Genomic DNA, 20794 nt, shown 5'->3' on the forward strand with positions numbered 1-20794 from the left:
CACTAGGCTATATCCCCAGCCCTAAATTTTTAATTTACTAGTCATACAGTAGTCTCACTGTGTTTTTCCATATATGCATATAAGGTACTCTAATCAAATGCACCCTTTATTAGTCTTTCTTGCTTCTCTTCCCCTCCTTTCTAAACCATGGCAAGATATCTTCCTATATGTTTACACCTTTTATATTCCTTGGTAAGTGAAAGATTTAAATCATGAATATATGCATATATATTCCCAGTGTTATGTTTTTTAATTTTGGGCAGTGTTTGTCAATGAAAGATTCAGTCCTTGGTCTGTTACATTATTAGACTCAACTACAGCACAGCAGTATGGGCCCTTAGACCTCTGACGTCAGCCTGGTGTCAACATAAGTACTAGGGGCGATCTTCAGACTTCAATTTCACCCACTTTTTCAGGGTGTTAGCTAACACCCTCATTTTACTGATGAGAAATCAGAAATCCAAAGTCACAGGCAGATTTTTGGACTCAAAAACCGCTATTATTATTATTATTATTTTACCACCAAAAGGTAGAACCACAGAAGGTAGAGAGATGGCTGATTGTTGTTCATGAAATTTTCACACTCCATCACTAATCACAGCTCACTGGAGTGTATTTTAGGTAGATCAACCTCATTACAGTTGCTGATTCTTAGATAATTTAGGCAGTACACATTTTTACCAAATAGTAAAGAGCTAATCATCCAGTGATGATTCCATGATTTTTCTTCATGGTTTCACTACTGTCTTCCCCAAATTTTCTCCTTTCATCATTCCCATGAATGCTGCTGGCATGTTTTCAAATCCTTCAATAAGGTATTCATGATACTGGATTTTACCCTGTATGGAATCAACAACAAATGTGTGGATTTTACACTTCGAATGACACTCTGTTCTCATCCCAGCCACAAGCTTATTGGGTATATTATGGGAACTCTGAAAATGGTAGATAGAGGCTTTGTTTCTTGTGAACTTAATTTGGGAACCATGTGCACCGGTAGCTCACACCTGTAATTCTAGCTACTCAGAAGGCTGAGATCTCGGTTCAAAGCCAGCCCAAGTAGAAAAGTCATGAGACTCTTATCTCCAGTTAAACACCAGAAAACCAGTGGAGCTGGGGCTCAAAGTGGTAGAAGATTAGCCTTCAGCAAAAGAGCTCAAGGACAGCACCCAGGCCCTGAGTTCAAGCCCCAATACTGGAAAAAAAAAAAAGTTAATTTGGGTGGGCTGGGAATATGACCTAGTGGTAGAGTGCTTGCCTCGCATACATGAAGCCCTGGGTTTGATTCCTTAGTACCACATAAACAGAAAAAGCCAGGGGTGGTGCTGTGGCTCAAGTGGTAGAGTGCTAGCCTTGAGCAAAAGAAGCTCAGGAGCAGGCAGTGCCCAGGCCCTGAGTTCAAGCCTCAGGACTGGCAAAAAGAAGAAAAAAAAAAGAAAAAGAAAAAAAAACTCTATAAAGAAACAAGAAGAGACAATGGCCCAGCAGACAGGGAGAAGGGGAATATACAGCACAGAGAGGGAGGCAGTGGTGCCCAATGGTCTGGGGTATCAACAGCCTGGTATATCATGGAAGGGGTGACCCAAACCCCTTACCTCTGAGACCCATTTCAGCAAGTCTTTCAGAGCTTTCTGGGCCACGTCCTCAGGCCAGCGGTTGTAGATGAACCCTTCCATGCGGAGCTGCTGGTAGATGATCTTCTCTGGAGGTGGGCCTGAAAGAGGAGGGGGTGTTTTGGTGACAAGGCCCGGGATGAGAACACAAGCCACACAAGTCACTGTCACTGTTTTCCTGGTGCCTCCCCTTTCTAATTTCTCCGCTCCTTCTTTCCTGATCCACGGGGCTGCTAGCTGTTACCATGCACTTTGTGTCAGGGAGAGTAACGGCCCTGAAAGACCTACCCAGAACCTGTGAATATCCTGACAGGGGGCAAAAAGGCTTTTGCAGTTGTGATTAAACTAGGAATCCTCAGGTGGGGAGATTCACGATGTATTACACAGGTGGTCTCGGGATAATCGTAAGCATCATAAGGTATAAAGAAAAGAGGGATCCAGAAAAGTTAAGAGTGAGGGGGAAAGTAAAAATAAGTGATGATGGAAGCAGGGAGAAGACAGCAAGAGTTATGATAGCCTCTAGAAGCTGGAAAGGAAACAGATTCTCCTCTAGTGATTCCAAGAAAAAAATGCAGCTGTTTTAGACACTCGTTTTAGACTTTAACCTTCAGAACTATAAGAATAAATTTCTGTTAAGTACTAAGTTTGTGTCCATTTGTTACAGCAGCAATAGGAAACTAATACCCACCAAGAATCCTTACACAGACCAGACAGCCAAAGAACTCACACTCTGGAAGCAAGGCCAGAGTCAAGACCAGAAAAGCTAATGTAAGTGCTAGACTCTATCGTTAGCATCCTGGGTACATGGCATTCCTCAAGCCTAGTCCCTGCTCATCCAATAGAAGAAAATGACACTCTTAGGGAGGTTTGTCAGGAACCAGGAGAAACTTATGGCATTAAGTGACGCATCCCAGGGCTATGATGGTACTGCAGAAAGAATGCTTCTTCTGCAGACACACATTAACCATACTCCTTCATGAATCAAGAAATGGAAGAAGGTGAAATACTGTTATGGGCTTACTCACTCTGATGGGGATACTAGTTTCTTTTAATGACAGAAAAAATAAAAGCAAAGGTGACAGGAAAGTTGGTGGAAGTAATCACCTGCCTATGAGTTATCCTAAGAGTAAAATAAGTTACAATTTCTGGGGCCCAGAAGCAAGGCAGAATCCCATCTGATTAAAAGGAAATAGACCAGGCCAGTTATCAGCTCTAAGACCAAGCTGACTAGATGAGCTTCCCAAGACTAATTGCTAAAAAGACCAGATCAAGTTACTTATCCAAAATATTTGCCTGCCCCTAATTTGGGCTCTGGTTAAGAAAACACACCCTTCAGTTCTGTTTAGTTGGCAGGTGGATGGATGGTTTTCCACGATGCTAGGTTAGCATAAATAGGAAAAGTAGAAGCAATGAAAAAGTCCTAACCAGGCAATTACCAAGTGAATCTGGAATTTTCTTCCTGGAGATAAGTGTGTTGGATGTTTCATGGTCCAAAGGGGAACCTGCAAGCTGTCCTTTCTCTTTTTCTGCAAGCCTTCCTGTCTCTGTGCACTTGGGTTGCTAATGGCAGGGCTAGATTTCCTTCCTATTAAGCCTGTCACAGCATGAGGAAAAGAGTTTACTATCGTTGCTCAGATGTAAGATGCAGACTGCAAGATTCCTTTTTGGGGCAGCACAGGTGAATCTATGAAATCTACAACAGCACAGGAGCGCCTGTGGAGGAAAATAATTCTATAGGAAGAACACAGAAGACTGGTCTTTTGAGTGTTGTTAATAGGATTTAAGGAACTGAGTTTTCTCACCCACTTACCTTCTTACCCCTAACATGAGGCCTGTACAAGATCTACCCTAAGACTGGGAACTTTTGGATCTCTGTTAGTGTGGAGGAGGAAGGGATGAAGTACCAAGCAAATGAACAAGTAGGAGATGGGAGGGACACTGGACACTGGAGGACTCAAACAAGAGACATGGAATACATGGAGGGACAGTGCATGCCCCTTTCTCTTTTAGTGGAAATTACCAGCCCAGGCAGGCCAATGTGTCTTGCTGCTCCAAGAAGTTTCTGGCTAAGGCTGTGAAGGATATGGCAGCCTGCCCTTCCCTTCACCCATATCAAGTCACCTTCCACAACTCCTAGAAATCAATGTGTTCTGGTTTTTATTTAATTTGCCAGTCATGGGGCTTGAGCTCTAGGCCTGGATGCCATCTCGGGGCACCTTTTTGCTCAAGGCTGACACTCTATCACTTGAGGCAATGCACTACTTCTGGCCTTTTCTGAGATGTATTGGAAATTAAGTGTCTCACAGACTTTCCTGCCTGGCTGGCTTCAAGCTGTGATCCTTAGAACTCAGCCTCCTAAGTAAGTAGGATTATAGGTCTGAGCCACCAGTACCTGGCTACTGTGTTCTGTTTTTGAATCAAATCATGGCTACATCTACAATCTGATTACAACTTTGCAGGAAATAATAGATTAAAAAACAACTAAAACTTTTAATAATTCTGTTTTTTCCATATGTTGAGATTATTTTTCTTTATTTTATTTTATTTTTTTGCCAGTCCTGGGTCTTGGACTCAGGGCCTGAGCACTGTCCCTGGCTTCTTTTTGCTCAAGGCTAGCACTCTGCCATCTGAGCCACAGCGCCACTTCTTGCCGTTTTCTATATATGTGGTGCTGGGGAATCGAACCCAGGGTACAAGGCATGCACTCTTGCCACCAGGCCATATTCCCAGCCCTGATTATTTTTCTGTATTGAAATCTAATGCAAGCCAATTTAGCACAAAACATATATAATTAAGGTTTTTTTCTGTTTTGTTTTGTTTTTTCCTTCTTTCTGGTCCTGGAGCTTGAACTCAGGGCTTGGGCACTATCTGAGCTCTCTAACGCTTGAGCCTCAGTGCCATTTCCTGCTTTTCTGTATAGTTTATTGGATATAAGAGTCTGATGGACTTTTCTGCCCAGAGGCTAGCTTCAAACCGTGATCCTCAGATCTCAGATCCTGAGTAGCTAGGATTATAAGCGTGAGCTACCAGTGCCTGGCTGTAATTATTTTTATTAGAAAGTAGTATCCATTGCATTTACCAAGAATATAAAGAAATCTGTCTAATATTTTGACAGCCACTGGCCTATCCCATATCTGTGCATCTTCCCTTTGCCCAGTCTTCCTACATCACTGAGTGGTTACCTGGTGGGGGTGCGCAAGTGCTATTATATGTAGAGATTGCCCCACAGATTGCAATTCTTCCAAATGTCTTCATCTGGGATATAACAGCGTTCGAAAACTCTCCACCCACCTAAACAGACAAGGAAACACATGCCTTAAGTAATCTAATACCTGACTTAGAGCATCAATACATCTTGATCATTATTTCACAATATGGTTTTAGTAACAACAAAGCTGCCAGGTGCTGGTGGCTCATGCCTGTAATCCTAGATCCTCAGGAGGCTGAGAGCTGAGGCTGTGGTTCAAAGCTAGCAGGGCAGAAGTTAGTGAGACTCTTACTTCCAATTTACCACCAAAACCCGCTGGAAGTAGAGCTGTGGTTCCAGTAGGAGGACATTGACCGAAAAAAAAAATGTTCAGGGACAGTGTCTAGGCCCTGAGTTCAAGCCCCAGGACCAACACAAAACCAAAACCTGATTGAAGTAGCACAACAGTGCAGAAAATTGCAGTTAGAAAAAGACATCTTTAGCTCTAGGAACACATCTTACATAGCTTGTAAGTTTTAATATAGTCAATGTTAAAGTTCTTTGCTCAGCTGAGTAGTCTCAAAAGGCACAGGAAGAGCAAAGCTGGAGAAATCAGGTTGTCCAATTTCAAATTTTACTACAAAGTCAAATTAATCAAGACTGTGTGAAAATAGAAATATAGCGTAGAGAGTTCAAAATGGAATCCTTACATTTATGATCAATGAGTCTTTCTAAACTAATGCCAACACAATTTAATAGGGGAGCAAATAGCCCTCTCAACAAATGGTACAAAATCATTGGATATCCACAGGGCAAAGAATAGAACTAGACTTTTCTCATATGTACATACAAATTAATTTAACACAGAGTACAGAACTACAATTATGTCAGTCTCTTCAGTAGCTAGCTAGGGTCATAGCATGAGCCCCTGGCACTGGCCTATAAGAGTACACTTTGGTCACTCTGAGTAAGCCAAAGTGTCTTTAGACATAACACCCCCAATCCCAAGCCACAAAAGGAAAAAGAGATGGCCGTCCCGGTGGCTCACACCTGGAATCCTAGCTACTCAGGTGGCTGTGCTCTGAGGATTGCAGTTTGAAGCCAGCTCATGCAGAAAAGTGTGTGAGACTCTCATCTCCAATAATCCACTCAGAAAAAGCTGAAAGTGGCACTGTGACTCAAGTCTTGAGCACAAAGAGGCTCAGGGATAGCCCTGAGTTCAAGCCCCAAGACTGGCAAAGAGAGAGAGAAAGAGAGAGAAAGAGAGAGAGAGAGAGAGAGAGAGAGAGAGAGAGAGAGAAACTCAAATTTATTAAAAGTAAAACATCTATGTTTTAAAGGACACAAAGATGAGTGAGTACAACTCACAGAAGAAAGTATCTGCAAATCTGCAAATCATATACAGCTAGTTTTTATTATTAATGGATTCCATATTTGCACTTTTAAAACCAAAACTCACCAAACATTCCAAGTTATTTGCAGGCACACACAGAGCATAACAGCTATTTTATAATCCTACAAATACTATAATCTGTGTAAGAAATAAATATACATCCATGTATGTATTTCTCCTAGGAGCAATGGTTCAGTGATCCTGGAGATTCTACTGAACATAACTAATATGGAAAATGAAAACCAAGTATACCTGATAAAGGATTTGTATCCAGACACAAAAAGAGCCCAGATATATTTGAAAAGTAGGCAAAGGATTTGGACATACATTTCTCTAAAGAGAATACACAAATGTACGTGAAAAAATCTTCAATTTCAGTATTTATAAGGAAATGCAAACCAAAACCACAATGAATACCACTCATGAACAATAAGAAGTGTTGGTGAGAATATGGAGAAATCATAACCCTCAAAGATCTTCTGGGGATAATGAAATCATCCTCAAAATTGACTGCGGTGATGGTTATATAATTTTAGATTTTCATGAAGTCAGATTTACTTCTTTTCTTGCTTGATATTATATCTCAGAAGACTTTCCCTTACTCAGGGTCAACACTTACTCCTTACTCCTTTTCCTTGTACTAAAAAATGATTGAATTCTAGACTTTGGGTGGTTTTTGTAGTACTGGGGCCTGAACTCAGGGCCTGGGTGCCATCCCTGAGCTTTTGTGCTAAAGGCTTATCACTTAAGCCATAGCTCCACTTCTGGATTTTTTTTTTTTTTTTTGGTAGCTAACTGGAAATAACCGTCTCATGGCCTTTCCTGCCCAGGCTGGCTTCAAACTGTAATCCTCAGCTCTCAGCCTCCTGAGTAGCTAATATTATAGGCATGAGCCATCAGTGCCTGGGAATTTAATATTTTTTTTTAAATTTAAATTTGTTATTTCTTTGACCAGTATTAATTTCTTGAGATCTTATTGCTTGTCACTTGAATCCTATAGCTGTCATACAGCTCTGGTATAAGCAACATTTTATTTCTGAAGTGTGTGTAAACCATCTTTTCATATTTTCAAGAAGTAATTTTACATTTTTTAAAGTTTGGTCATAATTCTAGATGCATGCTTCTAATTCATGTACCTGCACATGTGACCTTTGTGAACCGAAATTTGCATGTATAATCTATGTTTACTTGTAACTCTCTGGTTATATACTGCTTATATCTGTGGATTCAAGTTACTGAAGTGAATACCAATTTAAAAAAATCTAGGTCAAAAAAAATTTAAATTTGTTATTTCTTCTTTGCAATGCTGGGTATTGAACTGGGCTTCGTGCATGTGCAGGCTAGGCAAGCAATCCACAACTGAGCTACATCTTCCACCCAGAATTCTATAATTTAAATGAACAAAATATGTAATATACAAATTATATCTCACAAATAATTTTCTAAAAATTCACATGTGCTGGGTACTGATGGCTCATGCTTATAATCCTAGCTACTCAAGGGGCTGAGTTTATAGGATTGTAGTGTAAAGTCAGCCTGGAGAGGAAAGTCTATGAGATTCTTATCTCCATTAACCACCAGAAAACCAGAAGTGGTGCTGTGGCTCAAAGGGGTAGAGTGCTGTCCTTGAAGAAAAAACTGCTTAAGGACAGCACTCAGGCCCTGAATTCAAGTGCTATAACCACTACCATCACCACCACAAACAAGAACAAAAACCCAAAAACTCATATGTATTTTCTTCATATATTCTAAATGGGAACTTCAGAAGTATAAAATGAAGTCCTTGACATAATGCTCTATTAATGCATCAGATAGATCCAGTTTGTACTTACATTATCAAAATAGCAATCATACCCATCAGGAGAGGCTTTTTTCAAAGCTTGCTCCAAAGATTCTTCTGTCTTGTAGTTAAAAGCAGCATCAAATCCAAGCTTTTTCAGATAAGCAATTTTTTCATCAGAACCTGCGGATCCGACAACTTTGCACCCCTAAGTGAGGAGAGAAATAGAAGCAATTAATGAACCAGAAGGAGCATGGGTCAACTTCTAGATGCATAGTATCTCCAAGGGCAGATTCCGCAAGAACAAACCTTACATCAGCCAACTGTTAATCACTGGGACAAAATACTTAACAGAAACAACTTAAGCAGCAGGTGCTGGTACCCCATGCCTGTAATCCTAGCTACTCAGGAAACTGAGATCTGAGCATCACAGAAAAATCTGTGAGGCTCTTACATCCTACTAACCAGCAAAAAGCTGGAAGTAGAGCTGTGGCTCAAGTGGCAGAGTGCCAGTCATGAGCAAATTGCTAAGGAACACTGCCTAGGCCCTGAGTTCAAGCTCAGGCACAAAGGTACAGTAACAAAAAGAAATATGAAAGTGCTTACAACCTTACTACTCTACACGGAGGCCATTCTGCTCTATACCTGCAACAGCCTCAAATAACAATGTTCAGCTTATCTTCCCTACACTACTTTCTTCCCCCATTTCTCAGTCTTTTACCTCTGAATAACCTCCTCTAACAAGGCTGTCAGGTCCTGGAGGCCAGGGAGGTCCACTGTGTTTGTTCATTGGTTCATTTCCACTGCACACTGTGGGTCTCACAGGAAGACACTTACCTTGAGCTTGGCTATCTGCCCCACAACAGAGCCTACTGCGCCTGCTGCCGCGTTAACCATCACTGTTTCTCCACTCTTCGCACCACAAATTTCCAGTAGGCCAAAGTAGGCAGTTAGACTAAAGGAAGAAAATAAGCATTTATATTTGTTTGTTTTCCCTCTCCTTTCCTCTCTCTTTCACTCCATCCCTATTTAGCTAAGGCTTATCTATCTTACTATATCATCTATCTGTCCTTCCTATCTAGCTCAGGTTAGCCTTGAACTCAAGACCATCCTTCTGCTGCAGGCTCTTGAGTGCTGATACTACAAACAGGTGCTACCATACCTCTCTGTATTTCTTTCTTTCTTGAACTCAGGGCCTGGACACTGTCCATGAGTTTTTCTGCTCAAGGCTAACATTCTACCACCTTAAGCCACAGTACCACTTATGGCTCTCCAACTGGAGATGAGTCTCACAGACTTTCCAGCCCAAGCCGGCTTTGAACTGTGATGCTTAAGATTTAAGTCTCCTGAGTAGCTAGGCCTGAGTCACCAGCACCTGGCTATATCTCTTATAAAAGCCTTGAAGGCCTTCTCCATAGCTCAGGGCCATGGATCCCAGTGAAAGATTTGAAGAAGAAGAAAAAAAAAACCCACAGGAAATGAGCATTTCCAGTCACCAGTGGCCCACTTTCTTCGCTATTCCCAGGTGAGAATAAAGATGTGCTCTTGGGAGAGGACAGAGTTGGCTGGAAAGGGTGCACTGTGTCCATGTCCAGATCAGGTCCCCCTGGTACGAGAAGATGGACTTCGCTTTCAACACTGAGGATCTACATGGAGAGCTTGTGCCATCTCTATGTAAGTCCTAGGGAGATGGTGAGCATCATGGAGAAGGTGTCCATGTTATCCCAGTCCTTACCCACAGAATAGATGCAGTGCTTTGATATGTCCAGATATGAGTGGTCAGAGAGAGCGTACCACAGAGGAATGGAGGGACTATGGAAATTTCCTTATGTTAGCTTAAGTGAGATGCTAATGCTAGTTTGCAGGGAAAGGGTCATGGAGTATACGAAGATACAGAATAGGCAGTACTACTAGGAACTTGGTGACCCACATGTAATCTCAGTTGGACAGAAAATTGGAAAGGGCTGGGAAGGAAAAGTTATACTCACACAGATCAACATCAAGAATGTTCTAACATATTCACCTTCTATTAGGCCTTGGGACTTTGGCTCAATGATAGAAGAAAAAGGACATCCTGAGTTTTCACTCCAAATTAACATGAGAAATCACTGCACCAGACTGAAGTTTTCTTTTTACTATACCATCCAAAATGAGGGATTGAAGTAAAAATGAAGTTCAAACACAAAAAATTTCAAGTTCAGATTTCATCCTCATGAGTGGCTAGGTTTATAAGGCATAAGCCACCAGTGCCAGGCCCTATCGCCATTCTCAAAATGATGTGAGACTGAATTTGATTGTCCCTTGTCCTGGTGTTTTTCAAAAAAACGGGTACAGCATCACTACTTCAGAATTCCATGAATGTTCATCAAAAATGTAGAGTATGAAGTCCAACTCCTTTTATAGTCTACAGCACAAGTCCTAACATTTTTGTTTGTTTGTTTGTTTTGCCAGTCCTGGGCCTTGGACTCAGGGCCTGAGCACTGTCCCTGGCTTCTTTTTGCTCAAGGCTAGCACTCTGCCACTTGAGCCACAGAGCCACTTCTGGCCGTTTTCTATATATGTGGTGCTGGGGAATCAAACCCAGGGCTTCATGTATACGAGGCAAGCACTCTTGCCACTAGGCCATATTCCCAGCCCCCTAACATTTTTTTTTTAAAGAAGGGATCTTCCTATAGGTCCACGTTGGTCTGCTCCATCACACTTTGCCTCAAACCCAAAGCAATGGAGTCAGCAGACCATAAGCTAAGAAGACTTGAGTGAAAATAAACCTTTTTCCTTTTTAAACTGTTTCTCTCAGGTATTTGTCTGAGTGATGAGAAACTATACAACATATAGGTGAGATCACATGGTATTGTCTTTCTCTGCCTGAATTACTCCACTTAATGCCTTCCAGTTTACCTACATTGTCGTTAACAATTCTTCCTTTCTAAAAGCTCTATCGCATACATATACATATGTATATATACACATATGTACATATATATTCCTATTGTGTATATGATGTAAATAATATAGTTGTAACCACCCTTTCTTTATCCATTGATCCACTGATGAACTCCACGTTGATGTTCTTCCCTTCTTAGTCCTACCATCTTCTCTTAGACCCATAATGCCTCCAGTCTCTTCTTGACCAAGTTCCAAACCATTTTGGAAAACCAGGACGTGAGGTATTTAAACAAATGTATCTAAGAAACTCACCCTGGCATGCCCACTGTGCCCAGAGCCAAAGACAGTGGTAATGTATCTGGCCACTCTGTAGGCAGTTTTTGCAATTTTTTCCCATCAGAAATGGAGTGCGTTGTCCAGCCGGACCAAGTCAGGACAATCATTCCTGTTGGAAAGGCTGAGTTTTTGCTTTCCACAACTCTGAAAGATAAAGCACATTAAGATCTGTGACTCACCGGGCACTAGTGGCTCATGCCTGCAATCCTAGCTACTTAGGAAGCTACAATCTGAGGACTGAAGTTCAAAGCCAGCCCATGCAGGAAAGTCCATGAGGCTCTTAGCTCCAATTAACCACCAGAAAACTGTAAGTACAGCTTTGGCTCAAAGTAGTAGAGTGCTGACCTTGAGCAAATGACAGCGCCCAGACCTCACAATTGACAAAAAGGAAAAGGAAAAAAAAAAAAAAAAAAAAAAAAGACCTGTGACTCTTCTTCCCTTGTGTTGGGAGTCAGGATGCTGTATGGCACTTGATTTTAAAGCCAATGGATGATGCTCTGTCCCATCTCCCCATCCCAAGTGCTATCCAAGAACACTCTCAAAGGCCCTCACACCCTCACCCTTTCTCCCCCTCCTATCATTCTTTACTATTTTTTCTCCCTGCCCACTACCAAAATAACATATTTATTCCAAAAAATTTAAAATATATAAAATAAAATAATCAGACTGGGAGTTTAACTCTTTCCTAGACTTAAAAGCCCTAGGTTCAAACCTCAGCACTGCAAAAAATATTTTTAAGTAAACTAGTATAACAAAAATAAAGTAAAATAAAATGATCATTTATAATATTAGAGCACAAAGATAACTACTAATACTTTGGTGTATTTTATGGCCATCTTAGCATTTAAAAATGTATATTGTGTCTCCTTGATGGAAACAATGCTTTATAATTTTGTTTTTCTCTTAACATTATACTAGACTATACAATTAATTCTTTTTTCCATGTTAGTAAAAATCCTTCTATAACTATAGAGCTTTAAAAACTTCAAACAGGGGCTGGGAATATGGCCTAGTGGCAGAGTGCTTGCCTCATGTACATGAAACCCTGGGTTCAATTCCTCAGCACCACATTTATAGAAAAGGCCAGAAGTGGCACTGTGGCTCAAGTGGCAGCGTGCTAGTTTTGACCAAAAAGAAACCAGGGACAGTGCTCAGGCCCTGAGTTCAAGCCCCAGGACTGGCAAAAAAAAAAAAGCCTCTGAAATCCCAATAAAAATCAAAATAGGATTGGAATCAATAGTATTATAATAGTTACTTAGACTTAAACAGCACTCTTATTTCAACATAAATACTAAATGACTAAACTTATTTTATTTTTTTTTTGAGACAAGGTCTTACGATGTAGGCCAGGCTGGCCTGGCATTCATGATCCGCCTGCCTTAGCCCCCACCCCCAACCAGGGGCTGGGACTAAAGGTGGACATCCATCAGCACTGGAAAATGTTAATCTATGTTTGGACACTGGAGAAAGATCACTAAAGACTCAAATATTCTCTATCCTTAACATACAAGGAAATCAAATCTGGAAAGGCATAAGGGAAGAGGTTGAAAGACCTAAACCTAATTGACCAGAAAATTGATTGTTAACTTACAGAAAGGTCAACAGTCTATTCATCTTAGAATGCCGAATATGATTGCCAACAGTGGGCATAGATGAAAAGAAGCAGGTGCTTTTGTTCTGGTGAGAGGAACAGGTACTCATATCATCTTGTTTTTGTTGGTGGTGATGGTGGGGATTCAACTTAGGGCTTCATACTTGCTCAGTAGCTTTACCACTTGAGCTACACCCCTAGCTTTCCTTTCTTTGGGAGGTGGGGGGGGGGGCTTTCTTTACTTTTACTTACTCCCATTTTTGCATGGGGCAGGATGGATCATCATAACCATTCTATTTATACTTCCCATTTAACCAGAATGGCTGCTATTGGTTGAGATGGAATTTTATGAAATTTCTGCAAGCCCTGTACCATGATTTCTACCTCCCAAGTAGCTGGGATTATAAACATAAGATACTTTGTCAGGCCCTCGTGTGTGTGTGTGCGCGCACACCATGCATGTACTGGTAGGGAAGTTTGAACTCAGGGCCTGGGTTCTTTAGCTTTTTCCTCAAGACTAGTACTTGAGCCACTTGAGCTATAGCCCCACTAGTGGCCTTTTGGTGAATGATAGGAAATAAGACACTTTCCTACCAGGGCTGGCTTCAAACCACAATCTTCATATCTCAGTTTCCTGAGTCGCTAGGATTACAGGTCTAAGCCATGAGTCCCTTGAAGTTGTTTCTCTCAGGTATTGGCCACAATATCATGAGTCTGACTAACCCACCATCTCTCCTCCTTCCCTTTCAATTGATCAGGAAGTGGAGCAGGATTTCCCAGTGACCTCCACAATTAAACAGTGTGTGGACGTCCAGGCTAAAGGACTTGTAGAGGCAATGGACAGAGACGGAATCCAGCAGGAAGTGAAGGGGCCCACGTTTTATGTCTCGGTATCAATGTAAATGATTACCTGGCTACCTGCTGTCCCATCATCATGTCACCCTCCTTCAATCTTTTGGCCGCCACTCTGAAAAAAAAATCCATTCTTAGTATTAAGATCCTCTTGGAAAAGCTGTCTTAGTTCTACAAGTTCAGTTGGCTATTTGAGAAGGTGGGTTTCAGAACTTCTACTTAAGGGTATAACACAGGGCACAGGAACTTTTAGGAGGGAAATAATACCTCATGTAAGGATCCACGGAGAGGAACAATGCTTCAAGCAGGACCTCTGCAAAATAAAGCATTCCGTGAGCAATTAGAAACTCCAGCCCCACCCCCACCCCCACCCACAGGGCACCTAGAACTTTGTGCATGCTAGACAATCAGTCTGCCACTAAACTACTCCCCACCACCCCCCTATCGTTTTATGGAAGGGACAGGAAGAAGACAAGAAGGGCTCTCAGGAGGCAGGATAAGATGGCGGATATGCTAGCCTTGAGAGAAAAAGCTAAGAGACTGTGCCAAGGCCCTGAGTTTAAGCCAGATTAAATATCACAATAAAACTCCCTCACACTGTACAATTAATATATGCTAAAAAAAAAAGGAAGAGAAAAAGAGAGACATGTGCCACTGACTCATGCCTGTAACCCTCGCTACTCAAGAGGCTGAGACCTGAAAGACTGCAGTTCAAAGTCAGCCAGGTCAGAAGAGTCTGAAAGACTAGCTCCACCCAATTAGCAAAATGCTGGACTGGAGATGTGGCTCAGTGGTAGACTCCTAGCCATGAGCAAGAAAACCCCAATACTCAATCGAAGCCCTGTGTGTCAAGAATGAGTACCAGCCTGAGAAAGAGACAAAGAAAGAGGAAGAGGGAGGGAGAGGAAGAGAAAGAGAAGCCCTCACATTTGTCCCAACCCAGTTAATAATGATGATGATGATGATAATAATAACAATGTCATTTACACTGCTTTATATGATTTACTTCATTCGCTATTGTCAGCCATTGTTTCTGATGTTTTGAAGTTTTAAGGCTGGTCGGGGCCACATTTTGTAGCCACCTTGCCACAGTGCCCTCCATAGGCTCTCCTTACCAACTCCAGTTATAGGACAAACAAGCATGCGCTTTGCTTTAGTGAGCCTCATGCATGTTTTCCGGAAATTTGATCCCATGTCCAGGCCATTACAATATAAATGAGATTGCTAACTCTGCCACGTTAATTGACTCTATCTTTTCTGGAAAGCTCGCCTGACTACAAACACCCCTTCTAGACACTCTGATAGTCTGAGCTGTATGCATGTGCCAGCAGCGCTTACCCTAGTGGATTAGCAGGGAAGCAAGAACCTCCTCCCTACTGCCTGCTCAAAGCCAGGGAGGCAGTGCTCCTAAGCATGGATTTAATGACTGAAGAATGCGGAGGGATCTTCTGTGTGACAATGAGACCTGGCAGAGGGCAGAATGCCACCTTCCACGGGGTACTGGTGCCTCCCATCAAGAAATCCCTTTGCAGAGGATGAGGAGGTAGCTCAGTGGTGGAGGAAGCATTTGACTGGCATGCTCTGGGTTTAACCTCAGAGAGGTAGTGTGTGTGTGTGTGTGTGTGTGTGTGTGTGTGTGTGTGTATGTGTGTGTGTGTATGTGCATGCCATTCCTGAGACTTGAACTCAGGGCCTGGGCACTGTCTCTAAGCTTTTTTGCCAAAGGCTAGTGCTCTACTACTTGGACCACAGCTTTTTGAGGGGCAGTTAATTAGAGATAGGAGTCTTCTGGACTTTCCTATCTGGGTTGGCTTTGAACTGTGTTCCTCAGATCTCAGCTGAGTAAATAGGATTATAGGGGTGAGTACCGGCAACAGGCTTTTTTTTTTGGGGGGGGGGGTGATACCAAAAGGCTTTCTACTCTACTAGCTGAGCCATACCCCCAATCCTTTTTTGTGTTAGCTGTTTTGGCGATAGGGCCATGCATTTACAAGGTGGCCTGGACCAAAATCCTCTTATTTACACTTCCCCTGCATAGCTGGGATGACAAGCATGAGCCAACATATCCAGCTATTGGTTGAGATGGGATCTCTTGAACTTTCTGCCCAGGCTGGCCATGAACTGTCACCCTCTGAATCTTAAGCTCCAGAGTATCTGGGATTACAAATATAAGCCAACACACCTGGAGCAAGCCTATTGTAAAATAACCGTTTAGCCCAGATAAGACCTACATAAATAATCACCAAACTGCCAACCCTCAGAATTGTGAACTAATAATAAATACTTGCTGTACAAGGCCATCAGATTTGGGGTAATCTGTTGAACAACAAAGGTTAAATGAAATAGCCTTCTTCAACTCAGAACTCCTCAGTGTGACTGACCTCCATTTTTTAAGGGTGGGAGCTCAGTAGTCTTCAGCTCAAAGTTACTATCTTTAGGGTGACCTTGGAAGTGCTTCTTCAGCGTCCAGCTCTTAGCCTGCACCATCTTGAGTGCCTAGAACACAGCAGACATGTGAGTGAGCACGCAGAGGCCAGATGCCACAGCCTCTGACCCTGCACTGAGCCCAGAGAACACAACACTGCTACAGTATCATTTAACACCTACCATATCCATTGTTATTAGTATTCATTAATTATATGAAGAGATTTCATTGTGATTTCACAAACCCATATATATATACACAAAACCAAAACATCATATATGCCACATATATGATGTTTTGATTATACATTTTTTATTTTGATTATATGATTTCACATATATACACAAAAACCCAAACATCATATATGTCTTGATTATATATATATTTGATTTTGATTATATATGATACTTTGATTTTGTTTGCCCTTCCAATATCTACCCTTCTCTCTCCTCGTCCACTTCCTCTTCTGGACTAGTACCCTGACTTTCATTCCAACACACACACACATTCCACATATGAGAAAATGTGATATTTGTCTTTGTAGGTCTAGCTTATTTCACTCAATCTGATGATCACCAGTTTCAGACTATTTTCCTCCAAATGCCATGATTTTGTTCTTTATGGCTAATTTAATTTTTAATGGTTAATGGTTTAATGGTTAATTTAATTTTTTTCCCAGTCCTAGGGCTTGAACTCTGTGCCTGGGCACTGTCCCTGGCTCCTTTTGCTCAAGGTTAGCACTCTACAGCCACAGCACCACTTCTGGCTTTTTTTTGTGATTAATTGGAGATAAGAGTCTCATGGACTTTCCTGCTGGGCTGGTCGAACTGCAATCCTCAGATCTCAGCCTTCTGAGTAGCAAGGAGTACAGACATGAGCCACCGGCACTGGGATTATTCACTATATTCGCAGTGCTGTGTTAATTAAGCATTTCCTAGGTGTAATTTCACTTTATCCCCATAACTTTCCCATTACTACATTTTCCTTATCCATTCATCCATTGAAGAACATCTGTGTTGATTCCATAACCTGGCTGTTATTCATAGTGCCACAGTAAGCATAGTTGTATGGATACCTTTTTGTATGTTGACAGAGATAGACTATATGGTAGTTCTACTTTTAGCATTATGAGGGAACCTCTGTACTTATTTCCATTGGACTAATTTACTTTCCCACCAATAGTGTACAGGGGTTCCTTCCCCCTCCCCCATCCTCACAAGCACCCTTTATTGTTTGTACTCCATGACAGCCATTGCGACTAAGGAGAGATAGAATCTCAAGGCCATTTTGATTTGCATTTCCCTGATGGCTGGAGATGTTGAACATTTTTTCTCATGTGATTACTGGCCACTGAGAATTCTCTGTCCAGTTCATTTCCTTATTTACTGGTTGTCTTTTGGGTGTTAATTTTTGAGTCCCCTATATGTTCTGGATATTAATTCTCAGTTGAACAGCTGGCAAAAATATTCTCTCACTCTGAGGTTCTGTCTTTTCCATTTGGTGATTGTTTCATTTGCTCCAATCCCACCTGTCAATTCTTCCTATTATTTCCTGAGCTATTTTGCAAAGTTGGAGCCAGGAAGTTACGGTCCATGCCTGAATCTTAAAGTGTTTTCCCATAGTGGCTTCAGAGTTTTAGGTCTTGCCTGGAAGTCAACTACACTGATCTAGAACAGCCTGTGCTTCAGATGCTGAGCCAAGCACTTCATATGTATGATTTCACTTGATTCCCAGAACTTTCCTAAACCATAGGCTTTTTTTTTTTTTTTTTTTTTGCCAGTCCTGGGCCTTGGACTCAGGGCCTGAGCACTGTCCCTGGCTTCTTTTTGCTCAAGGCTAACACTCTGCCACTTGAGCCACAGCGCCACTTCTGGCCGTTTTCTGTATATGTGGTGCTGGGGAATCGAACCCAGGGCCTCATGTATACGAGGCAAGCTCTCTTGCCACTAGGCCATATCCCCAGCCCCATCATTGCTAATATATAGATGAGAAACAGGTGTGAAGAAGACCCCCCCCACCACCACCACCACATCCAACACACACCAAGGCAAGGGAAAACGTAACCCAGCACAGAAGTGCTTCCTAAGCACCACTAGACTAGACTTTCTCTAGAGCACAGAACGGGACGTGCAAATCTTTCCCAGTTTCTCGCCTCTCGTGAAGTAGATCCTCAGAAAAAGTCAAAACACAGAGAACCAAAGGAAAGCCTGGACGCCGCCTTCTCCCGCGGAAAGACCAGCCATCCACCTTGAAGCGGCCGCAGGAACGCCCGACGGCCACTGGGTGGCGCCGCCGCTCCAGCTCTTCGGCGGGAGCGAACCCTCGGGTTTGGGAGACAGGACCGCCCCGCGGCGGCGGGCGAGCCGCGTGGAGAGGTGGCCCGGGGTGCACGGACGCCCCGCCGCCGCTCGCCCGCACGGGGAGGCGGCCGTCGGAGGTTTGCTCAGTACACAACTCGCGTTTTTATATAGACTGCCAGCGGTGACGGCAGCGCATAAATTCTCAAAACATATGCTCGTGGGATCCCTGGTGACCTTTGACCGACAACACCCCCCGCCCGGCCCAGCGAATCAGCGGCCCAGCTCCACTCGCGAGCCTGTCAGGTGGAAGAGTTCACGCGAGTTGATCTGCTTTCCCGCCGGGGCCGCAGGGCGGGCAGGTCCGGGAGCGTCCCATCCACCCGAGAGCGGGCCCGGGGTGCCCCGTCCAGGCCCTCCCCGGGACCGGCGCGTCCCCAGCCAGCAGCTCCGCACCGCCCCCCCCCCCCAGCACCGGAACGGGAACGGCGGGGACCCGAGTACCGAGCGCTGCCGGCCCGCCTCAGCGGCGGCTACTTACATCCGGGACGCTGATCTAGCCGCGTGGAGGTGCGCGGCCCGGCGCCCGCACTCGGATTTCTAGTGGGCGGGGGGGGCGGGGCTTCCCGGGCGGAGCTGGGGGCGGAGCTGGGGGGGGGGCAAGGAGTCGCCGCGGGGCTAGCGTGCGCTCGCGTGTGTGTGTGTGTGTGTGTGTGTGTGTTTGTTTGTGTGTCTGCGCGCTGAAGAACAGCTAAAAACATCCCTATTGAACATAAAGACCGGAGGCGTGGCTCAGGTGACAGACACCATTCTCCCCCCAACCTGGAGCCAGAAGATGCGGAGCAAGAACACCAAACAAGAATGCATGGCTTTGACACACACACACACACATACACACATACACACATACACAAATAAAATGAATCTAGTGCTTGGATTAATACACACACACTTATTGAAGACCTACATGAGAAAATATATGCCAGGCTTTTAGATATTAAAGGAGCTAATAAAGTTTCAAGTGTGAGTAGACTTTGCAAAATAAAAATTATAGGCCCTTTTAAAGGTCCGGGTTGGCCTCAAGCCTGCCACTGACTTAACTTGAAATGGGAAGTCTCGAGACGCTTTGGCCATCAAGGGCTTGACATCAGGCTCAGTGTGGAGAGCTGGACTAGAATGTGCATGGCCCTGGGTTTGGTCCCTTGCACCATTAAAAAAAAAAAAAGATTTATATAATCTGACAGAAATGTGCCATGTCACAACTGTTGACATACTCACCCCTATTTTAGGTTGACAGCCTTCATCTGGGGTCATCCACAAACCAGGCCCAGCCACAGTCACCCATTCCCACCCCAAATGCGTGTACCCCCTAGGCCCAACCGCATCAACAATATGCTGACAATATGCTGCTGCATGGTCGAGATGCCCTATCTCCGTCCCGTGGCTATTTCTAATGCCCAGCTGTAAGATGTATTGTCCTGGCTAGGTGCCAGATATAGGATATTTTCCTTGGCTACAAATCAGCTATAGAATGTACTGCTTTGGCTATCTGATATCTCCAGTGTCAGGCTGTGACTACAAAAGATTTCCTGCTCCCAGCCCCTTCTCCTGCCTTCAGCCCCTGGATACTATATAACTACCCCCCTGCCTGACAGCAGGCTGCTACTCTCTATCCTGGGTGAGCTAGCCTGTCAGTTTCTGCTGACATTAAAATACTTTCTTCTACATGACAGTGTGTCCGCGTGGTTTCTGAGCTGGTGCTTACACCAAGTTTTTCCTTCCATGCCACAACGCAAACTCCAGCTATCCTGAGGCAGAAAGAAGCCCTGTGGCAGCAGCATGAGCCATGAGATGAGTGGACAGGAGGAGGAGAGGAGACTGAATGGGGAGTCCAGCATGAGAGAGTGACAGCAGAGACACTTGGAGGATCTGTGTGTCTAAAGTAACATGACCCTGTGACCTTCCCTAAATTACCTTCCTCACCGGTATTGGGAGGTAGAAAAATGTAGGCCTTGGAAAGAACTAACTAGATTGCCAGTCACAATCCTGCTTCTGACAAGCTTGTCTAAGCTATTTTACTGCTCAGTTTCCCCGAGGCTCCAACAAAGGTAATACTGCAGTGACTCGTATTTCCTGGTTATTTGGAGGGCTCCACGAGGGCTGCCTCTCCCCTGTGCAGGGGAAGCAATCATCCTCCAACCAGTGTCCACGCCAACTAACGGGATCTTGGAGGTGCAAGAATGACAACACAGATGTTTTCTAACGGTTTCCCAAAGCTCTCACCAGCGCAGGGAAGCAGAGTTGTAAGTAAGAGAAACCCCAACCAAACACCCTATTCAAATTTTTTTCTTTGCCTAAACACATCTGTATTATTTGATGTGAAACATTCTCTTGTTGTGTGATTTTGTTGCCTTTAAATGAAATGTTCCCTCAG

At 43.4% G+C, this 20794-nt stretch overlaps 1 protein-coding gene across 2 annotated transcripts; it reads right to left on the minus strand.

Annotated features, from left to right (window-relative positions):
* Positions 1–34: 34 nt before the first annotated feature.
* On the minus strand, positions 35–18674 carry Ptgr1 (prostaglandin reductase 1). Of its 2 annotated transcripts, none has more exons than XM_048339067.1 (10): positions 18637–18674; positions 16020–16136; positions 13906–13951; positions 13697–13753; positions 11172–11339; positions 8811–8928; positions 8026–8181; positions 4796–4904; positions 1596–1714; positions 35–839 (listed from the first exon to the last, which is right to left on the minus strand). In XM_048339067.1, exons 2-10 carry the CDS (start codon positions 16123–16125, stop codon positions 729–731), a joined length of 990 nt encoding a protein of 329 aa, XP_048195024.1. In that variant the 5' UTR covers positions 16126–16136; positions 18637–18674; the 3' UTR covers positions 35–728. The 2 variants fall into 2 exon arrangements, with proteins under 2 accessions (XP_048195024.1, XP_048195014.1); XM_048339057.1 differs by lacking the exon at positions 18637–18674 and adding an exon at positions 18311–18371 and having other exon boundaries at positions 16020–16134.
* Positions 18675–20794: the final 2120 nt, after the last annotated feature.

The sequence above is a fragment of the Perognathus longimembris genome, chromosome 1 (assembly GCF_023159225.1).
Source record: "Perognathus longimembris pacificus isolate PPM17 chromosome 1, ASM2315922v1, whole genome shotgun sequence".
In the NCBI taxonomy this organism is placed as follows: domain Eukaryota; kingdom Metazoa; phylum Chordata; class Mammalia; order Rodentia; family Heteromyidae; genus Perognathus; species Perognathus longimembris.

Bases quoted from the DNA above. Each gene is read 5' to 3' on its own strand.
- Ptgr1 (XM_048339067.1), bottom strand. From the start codon at position 16,125: ATGGTGCAGGCTAAGAGCTGGACGCTGAAGAAGCACTTCCAAGGTCAC. The intron at 13,754-13,905 runs GTATTATTTCCC...TTTTTTTTTCAG, and splicing joins TCCGTGGATCCTTACATGAG to AGTGGCGGCCAAAAGATTGA. The intron at 1,715-4,795 runs GTAACCACTCAG...CTCCTCTTTCAG, and splicing joins CACTTGCGCACCCCCACCAG to GCCCACCTCCAGAGAAGATC.